This window comes from Natrix helvetica (genome assembly GCF_964273705.1).
Source record: "Natrix helvetica genome assembly, chromosome: 4".
Classification (NCBI taxonomy): Eukaryota; Metazoa; Chordata; class Lepidosauria; order Squamata; family Natricidae; genus Natrix; species Natrix helvetica.
Window position 1 is genome coordinate 120,481,891 of NC_138550.1, and position 9,274 is coordinate 120,491,164.

Below are 9,274 nucleotides of genomic sequence, written 5' to 3' on the forward strand. Positions count from 1 at the left end.
GCTGCTCCTTAATATCCTATTAGTTGTTTAAATGTTGTAGAAATTAAACTGTAGTGATTAATTTCATCTTTTAACTGTAGGTGCAACACTGTGTGTGATATGCCAAGACAGGAGCTCCTTGCGTCAAACCATTGTGCGGTTAGAGCTGGAAGATGAGTGGCAGTTCCGTCTGAGAGATGAATTCCAAACGGCTAACAGCTCCGATGACAGGCCACTCTATTTTCTGACTGGGCGCCATGTGTAAAAGCTTGAGTCAAAGGCACAGGATGCAGGACAGCCCGATGAGCTGAATTATATCTTTTTCCTTATTTCGGTTAATGTACAATCATTGCGGAGCAAAGTGCAACCCAAGACTTGTGTTCAATCACTACTTTAAGGATTTTCCCGAATTGAGGCCCAGTTTTAGAAGTTTTCTCTCTTATTTTATGATTGAAAGAGCATTGATCTCAAGTTGATTCCTCCTGGGCCACTGATTTAGAAGACGATATATCCACTGTGACTAAGAGAAATCTTTTAAAGGGGAGGGGGGGATGGAATTACTTTTGGCCTCTGCCAGCTGGAATTACAGGAGACACACACAAGGCAAGTGGGCTCGTCTGAAGATGATGTACTGAGGAATGCTGTCCATTTCTCTTCATATCTGTACTTTTTGTACGGTCTAAACTCAGGGGTTTTAAAACTACAAAACACAGATATTTGTGTTTGAAAGAATAAACTTTATTCACTTTCTGTGCAGTGTTAGGTGACGGTTTGTAATTTTTTTTTTAATGTATTAAAACTGTTTTGGCAAAGTTTCCACAAGTTAAAACGTTTACTTCAAAAGCCTGAACAAATCAGTGAATGTATGGCAGGCATTTATATAAAGATGCAGCTTGGGGGTATTGTTATTGATTTAAATCCAGAGATCCTTTGTGAAGAGAGAATCTGTGTAGGTGATATAATTTTTCTTTTTCCTTCAACAATATATATGGAACTGGATCCCAAAGGAGAGGCTGCGTACAAACTTGCTTTTTGCACTCAGATCATCACTGACCATGGTTTGGAAAGTATCTGTTCAGCCAGCCTAAATAGACAGCTTTTGCATATTGTTTCTTCAGTGTATTTGAGCTCCACCAATGATTTCTGTCCTCAGTGTTATGGTATGTTGTTTTGAAATGGCTAAATAATATTGTTTCTTGCATAGCTGAAATTCCTGGAATTGTTTCTGCAGTGGATGCCTCACATGCTTTGACTTTTTCAAGTGCTGGGGTTAGAAAATGTTAGTTTTGTGCTTTATGAAGAGCATTTTACTATTCTGTGATGAAGAGACATGGCATAGAACAGGAAAAACAGGGCTTAGTACTTTATTATGTAATTAAATTATAGACGTCCTTTAGGAATCATTTTCCACTGAATTGGGACCAACAACAGCATGCTTTCCAACAATCTAAAACACACCTGGAAAAGTGGGCCAGTCTATAGGGTTTGAAGCAGTTGAATACTGACTCCAAGGGGCTCATACAGCTCTGTTCCCCCTACTTGCCAGTGTGAGCAAATGGCCAAATGGAGGTGCCATAACAGGGCAGTAGTCCTGTCTCGATCTGGCATCTTGGCACCATGCTTCTGCTCCAAAGCTCAAGTGATTTTAGATGGCACAGAATTAGGGAAATGGGTGGTAGGTCCGGAGCATCTCTTGTTGCAATGCCTCTTGCACTGCTTGCACATGTCTGTACTTTGGTGGGGAATGGAAGAACTGGAGCTTTCCTGAGCTTAGCACAAGTCCTTCATATGCAAATATCATGTATGTGCTTGACTGGATCAAGCCCTGTACTTTTTATTTGTTTGAATTAGAGAGAAAGAGATGTATTAAATTTTAAATAGGCATTAAGTTGTGTAAAAGTGAGGTTCTTTGCACCAGCACTTTGTGCTGTGAAATATGCTGAGTGTTTAAATGAGTCTAGTACAATCAGGTCTTCATACTGCAGTTAACAAAACAGGTAGTCCTTGACTTACGACCACAATTGAGCCCAACATTTCTGTTGTTAAATGTGTTTTGCCCCATTTTATGACCTTTCTTGACTCCATTGTTAAGTGAATCTGCCTTCCCATTGACTTTAATACAATAATACAATAGTAGAGTTGGAAGGGACCTTGGAGGTCTTCTAGTCCAAACCCCTGCCTAGGCAGGAAACCCTATACCGTTCCAGACAAATGGCTATCCAACATCTTCTTAAAGACTTCCAGTGTTGGGGCATTCACAACTTCTGGAGGCAAGCTGTTCCACTGATTAATTGTTCTAATTGTCAGGAAATTTCTCCTCAGTTCTAAGTTGCTTCTCTCCTTGATTAGTTTCCACCCATTGCTTCTTGTTCTGTCCACAGGTGCCTTGGAGAATAGCTTGACTCCCTCTTCTTTGTGGCAACCCCTGAGATGTTGGAACACTGCTATCATGTCTCCCCTAGTCCTTCTTTCTCTTAAGCTAGACATACCTAGTTCCTGCAACCGTTCTTCATATGTTTTAGTCTCCAGTCCCCTAATCATCTTTGTTGCTCTTCTCTGCACTCTTTCTAGAGTCTCCACATCTTTTTTACATCGTGGCGACCAGAACTGAATGCAGTATTCCAAGTGTGGCCTCACCAAGGCATTATAAAGTGGTATTAACACTTTACGTGATCTTGATTCTATCCCTCTGTTGATGCAGCCTAGGACTGTGTTGGCTTTTTTGGCAGCTGCTGCACACTGCTGGCTCATATTTAAATGGTTTTCCACTAGGACTTCAAGATCCCTTTCACAGTTACTACTACTGAGCAAGGTATCATCTATACTGTACCTGTGCATTCCATTTTTGTTGCCTAAATGTAGAACCTTACTCTTTTCACCATTGAATTTCATTTTATTAGATAGTGCCCAATGTTCAAGTTTGTCAAAATCCTTCTGTATCTTAAGCCTATCTTCTGGAGTGTTGGCTATTCCTGCCAGCTTGGTGTCATCTGCAAATTTGATGAGTTCCCCATTTATTCCCTCATCCAAATCATTGATGAAGATGTTGAAGAGTACTGGGCCTAAAACCGAGCCTTGGGGTACTCCACTGCATACTTCCCTCCATGTAGATGCAGTTCCATTGAGGACTACACGTTGAGTGCGGTTGGTCAGCCAGTTACGAATCCATCTGGTGGTGATGCTGTCTAACCCACATTCTTCTACTTTATCTAGTAGTAGGTTATGGTCTACCTTATCAAAAGCCTTACTGAAGTCCAAGTAAACTATATCAATGGCATTCCTCTGATCCACTAATTTTGTCACATTATCAAAGAATGCAATAAGATTAGTCTGGCATGACTTTGCTTGTCAGAAGGTTGCAAAAAGTGATCACATGACCCTGGGACACAGCAACAGTCATAAATATATGAACCAGTTGCCCAACATCTGATTTTTGATCACACGATTGTGGGGAGGCTGGAAAGGTAATTGTGAAAAGTCATAAGTCACTTTTTCAGTGCCGTAATTTTGAACAGTCACTAAATGAACTGTTGTAAGTCAAGGACTACCTATAGACAGAATTCCCCTTATTTTCTGCTTGTTAGTCAATTTTCAATTTCTTTTATGTTATCCTTTACTGTAGTTCTTCCTTTGGACACAAATCTTACATTTCTTACACAGATTATTTAAAGTTGTGCAGCCTATTTCATAAGATGATGAAAACAAATAGTAATTTGTTTGGGGCTGTTTAAATACAAAGGATGATACCTGCAACTCTCAATGAAGCACCTACCCAAACTGCATTTAGAACAAAGTGTTAATCATGCAACTTTTTTTACCTTGTGAAAGAGCTGTTTACAAATGATGAAAAGCATAATATATTGAAGTTGAAAGGGAAGTAATGGTTTTCAAATCTATTGTTTTTATTGTACTTTTACATAAATGTAGCATATTTCAAATGAACAATTGTTTACTTTAGTATATTCTTTTTTTGGAACCCTTATAACATTTGCCTTATACTTTAATAAGTACCTTTACATTTTGGGAATAGAAATTTACATAAACTTTACAAGTAGGGGGTGTCAGATAATCTAGGTTTCATTGTAGTTTTATGAGGCTGAACATAATTTGTAAATGTTTCCAAAGAGTTGCCATTTTATTGCAAATTTTGCAGATTGAAAGCTTTTGAAATCTTCTTTATATATTTGAACTTTGCACTATGTTCTTAAAATTCCAGGTGCTTTGACCCTTGATAAAGAGGTATAAAAATAGAAGCTGAGCATTTACTGATAAAGGGTCTTTTCACACAATCAAGGTTTAGGGCCATTTTTGAAGGAGAATGTAAGTGGTTAGCAAACACTGTTTCATACCTAAGAAAATGTATTTCCTGAGTAGCAGGTTCTTATTGTATTTGATGCACCATATGGTTTTTACTACTGTTGAGTTGTAATTAGAACAAGTGTTTAACTCACATGCTATCCAAATTGTGCAGTTTTTGTTTAGAATTTACTAGTGCACTCCCTGTTGAACAAATTGTGCGGGAATATATTTTGTTTGTTTATCATTGACTGATGTATAAAAACTCTATTCTCTTTTATTACTAAGCAATGCATTGTGTGATTGTGTGGAAAGATCTTAAAAAGATATTTTCTAAATTGGACAAGAACAACTGATAGTTCAACATACTGTATTTTTCGGAGTATAAGGTGCACCTTTTTTCTTCAAAAGAGGCTGAAAATCTGGGTGCATCTTATACACCGAATACAGCATTTTTTGCCTCCCGAAACCCGCCCCTTCACCAAAATGGCCATGCATAGCCTTATGGAGGCTTTCAGACAGCTCCTGGTGGCTGGGGAGGGCAGAAATGAGCAAAAAATGGGCCGTTTTTGCCCTCCACAGCCCACAGCAGCACTCTATGTGCAGTGCTCTTGGGAGGCCCATAAGACTATGCATGCAATTTTTTTTGACAAAAAATCGGGCCATTTTTTGTTCGTTTTTGGCCCATTTCCCCAAGAGCACTCTGCAAGCCCCCCAAGGCTATTCATGCCTTTAAAAAAAACAGGCCTATTTTCACGAAAAACAGGACATTTTTGGGAGGTTTGCAGAGTGCAAAAACTTTTTTTCTCCTTTTGGAAAGCTCTTTAACTGATTGATGAGAATTACATTGATCAAGTCCTGTGCCAGCAGAAACACCTACCTATCTACTGTATTTCTCTCTATTTCTCTCTCTATATCCCTCTACCTACCAACCTACCTACTCTCTCCCTCCCTGCCTATCTACTGTATTTCTCTCTATCTCTTTCTATTTCTCTCTCTATCCCTCTACCTACCTACCTCCTGTATTTCTCTATCTCTATTTCTCTCTCTATCCCTGTATCTACCTACCTACCTTACACACTCTCTCTCTCTCTCTCCCTACCTACCTATTGTATTTCTCTCTCTTTCTCTGCCTCTCTATCACTCTATCTACTTTTTTAAAAAATTGCCTCTTCAAAACCTTGGTGCTTCTTATACTCCGAAAAATACGGTAGTTTCACAAAAGCAAAGACGAAAGAGTTTTGGTTAAATATTCTTTGAAACCTCTTCAGTAAGTATCTTTACAATCTCAATGTTAAGTTTTCTGTAATAGTGAAATAAATTCTGAATGTGATAAGTGGGAAAGGAGATCAGAGCAAGATACCAAATGTTATGATATTATTTCATTTACAAGCCTTGTAGCAAGGTGATGATATGAATGTATTAAAGGCCAGCATTATTTTACCTGTGAGCTTGTTAAATATAAATAATTGACAAGTCTCAGGTTATACTGAATATAATCTGTAATTTTTTTAAAAAAATGACTCAGATTCTATTTCTGTAATTTATACAGTTGCTTTATGTGATCTCTAAAAAAGAGAGTAAATGTTGCTCTCTTAGGACTGCTTCACACTTGACCAGTTTCCTACTGAGATAAACTTTTAAGAAATAAAGTATGTGATCTGTAAATCAACAGTGTGATGATGTAGATGCCACATTTGTTATGGAGAGTTGGTTACTACTTCCCAGAACATGTGTACATACATACATACAGTATATACATATATGTATATACAAACACATATTCAGCTTGTTTGTCAACAATTACTTGTTTATCTTGTTTCCTACATAGAGCTACTCACTCTGTAGGAAGTTCCTCAGATTTGAAGCAGTCCTTGGTGTAAAATTCTTTTAACCAAAACATGGTGAATTTAGATTCACTAGTCCGTCTACCTCACATTTATTTTAACTGAAGTTGTTTGCAATTGTGTCTATAGTATGTTTATAATGTTCTTTCATTAAATTCAGTAATGTTATTACCTTTGAAGTGTTGGTCTTAATATAGTGCAAACTTTCTGTTGGTCCACACGAATGGAATACTTTTAAGGCTCTTTTTTCCATTATACAATCAATCTTTTAATTTGGTTTTGATTTGCTTGTTCTTCTATTTTTTTTTAAAGGTAAGTGATGTACATTTTTTAATTTAGAATTAGAATTTGAAAAATTAGAAATAATGTTTCACAATTATTTTGAGTAATTACACTTTCAGAAACAATAGCATCTAAAATCAGTGGTTTTTTTAGCTTGGCATTTTTAAAATGTGTGGATTTCAACTGTCCTAGCATGTGGGCTGGGAAATTCTGGGAATCAAAGTCCACACATGTTACGGTTGCCATAGTTGAAAAACGCTTGGCATATATTATATTGTTTGTATCACTTCAGATAAAAGTATGCTAGGTTACGCTGTTGTCCATTTCAGAAGCCTAGCCATACTGTGAAGATACAAATAAGAAGGGACCAGTGTATGAATATTTCAATTTTCCTTTACACTGGCATATGTCTGTTAAAAATTGCCATTTTAGTATGTCCCCAAGATGCCCCTTTGCTGATGGAAAGAAGGCTATTACTTGGGATTAGATAGGACTAACTGGTCCTGTAGAGTACATATTGGTAACATCAAGCCTTATTAAGAGTAGTGTGATTGTTGTCTACTCTGTGCATGGGGGAACTAATCTCTAATCATGATTGTAATTTAATACTAACCAGTTAAGAATGTAAGAGCCTTTACTGTAGTTCATCTAAATCCCTTATCTACTGCTACTGGAAAGCAAATATTTAATATTCCCATTGTTAATGATATATGTGTAGACCAATGTAATGGCACTTTTATCTGGCACTTGATTCAATCCATATAACATGCTTATTAGTCTAAATATAGACTATGGCAGAGATAATATTTCTTTATTGTTGAACCAGCTAGATGTACTTCTGTTTTATTGTCAGATTCTGCACCATGCCAGTGGTTAATCAATTAATGCTTTCTATATCAGGTTCACACTATGTTGATTCCTCAGAATTTTTATTTTGGCCAATTACTAATCTAACAACTTAGTAACAACTTGAACAGCCAATACATAAGCTAACATTTAAACTTGTACTAGCTAATCATTAATCCAAGGTGACTGTAGATGCTTAGCATGTCAGGAAGCAATACTACAATATTCGCAAGGAGTTTTATTATGCACAGAAAAAAGCAGCTCTTTGTTAAAAAGCTATTGCCTTTTTCAAGGCTCATATAATGCTTCATAATTACAAAGACAGCCATAGCAGCTTCTAAATCATACATACAAGCCTTGAAAAATATATGGCTGCTGTTACAGAAGAGACAAAAATTACCTTAAGATTCAGAAAGTGGTCGAGAAATTGTCTTCTGAATGAAGGAAGACTAGAAGAATTCATGAACTGATGAATCACATGGTCCAAACCTTACAGTTAAGATCAATAGGCTTGCCTCAATAAAGAGATACTTGTTTTATCCCACCTTAGGAAATATGAATTATAAGTGTCACCGAGATTTATGGCCTAGAACCAACCTTAAGAATAGCCAATGGTAGTTCTATCCCTCCATTTTAATTGCACTTCTGTAAAATGATGACAGACAGACATTAAAAAAATGTTCAATAGAAGGAAAAATGTTATGAAATTCATGGTTACAGCATTTCTTTTGCAGGCTCTATGAATGTTTCCAGATTTTAAGTTTTAGGAGGTAAGCTTATATTTTGTGCATAGTATAACCTGAAATTAACAAGTTAATAATTAATCAATCTACATTATTTGACAGTATCGTCTCATGAAAAGGTGCTTGTATTAGCACTGACTAAACATGAAGGAGCCATTCTGTTTGTGACATATTCAGGATAGGAAATGGCTTGCATACTACCTACCCAGTACTAAATCTTTTCTCACACACAATTATCCAGGAATGGGAGCAGAAGCCTATTTTGTACATAGCGAACCTGAAGATGTACTAGCATCAAAATCCATTGTATTCCTGAAGAACAGACCATTTGGAGACATTTCTAGAAAACATTGGAACTAGACTATTAAACTATATAAGGCACTGTTTTGAACTAATCAAGCTACTTGTAGATTGAAATTTTTCTTTGAAATATTAAGCTACCGTATTTTTCAGAGTATAAGAAGCATCTTTTTTCCTTTAAAAAAAAAAGGCTGAAAACTTGGGTGCGTCTTGTACACTGAATACAGCATTTTTTGCCTCCCGAAGCCCTGCTCCTTCACTAAAATGGCCGTGTATAGCCTCATGGAGGCTTTCAGAGAGCTCCTGGGGGCTGGGGAGGGCAGAAATGAGCAAAAAACTAGCCATCTATAAGCCTCCATCAGGCTATGCATGCAATTTTTTGACAAAAAATATGGGCCCGTTTTCCCGAAAAATGGGGTGTTTTTTGCTCATTTTTGTCCCTCCGGAGCACTCTGCAAAGCCCCCCAAGGCTATTCATGCCTTTTTTTTTTGAAAAAAATCCCGTTTTGGGGAGGTTTGCAGAGTGCAAAAACTTTTTCTTTTCTTTTCAGAAAGCTCTTTAACTGATGAGAATTACATTGATCAAGATCAACATCTACCTACCTACCTACTCTACCTACTCTACCTACCTACCTACCTACCAACCAACTATCTATCTATCTATCTATCTATCTATCATCTATCTATCTATCTATCTATCTATCTATCTACCTACCCTCTCTCTCCCTCTATCTACTGTATCTCTATCACTCTCTCTATACACACACACACTCTCCTCCTACCTACCTACTGTATTTCTCTCTCTCTCTCTTTCTCTCTCTATCCCTTTATCTACCTTCCTACCTACCTTCCTACCTACCTAACTACTCTCACTTTCTCCCTACCTACCTACTGTATTTCTCTCTATATATATATACCTACCTACCTACCTACCTACTTTTTTAAAAAAATGTCTCTTCAAAACCTTGGTGCGTCTTATAC

At 37.1% G+C, this 9,274-nt stretch overlaps 1 protein-coding gene across 17 annotated transcripts in view; it reads left to right on the top strand.

The window, feature by feature from the left end:
- Window positions 1-2,254, top strand: part of GREB1L (GREB1 like retinoic acid receptor coactivator) — a 162,925-nt gene extending 160,671 nt beyond the window's left edge. For 10 of the 17 annotated variants that reach the window (XM_081952979.1, XM_081952995.1, XM_081952981.1 and 7 more), the window contains one exon: window positions 81-2,253. In XM_081952979.1, coding sequence (XP_081809105.1) covers window positions 81-244 — 164 coding nt within the window. In that variant the 3' untranslated portion in view covers window positions 245-2,253. Of the gene's footprint in view, window positions 1-80 lie in introns of all 17 variants that reach the window. The other 7 variants (XM_081952993.1, XM_081952982.1, XM_081952983.1 and 4 more) reach the window with 1 other exon arrangement.
- The last annotated feature ends 7,020 nt before the right edge of the window (window positions 2,255-9,274 follow it).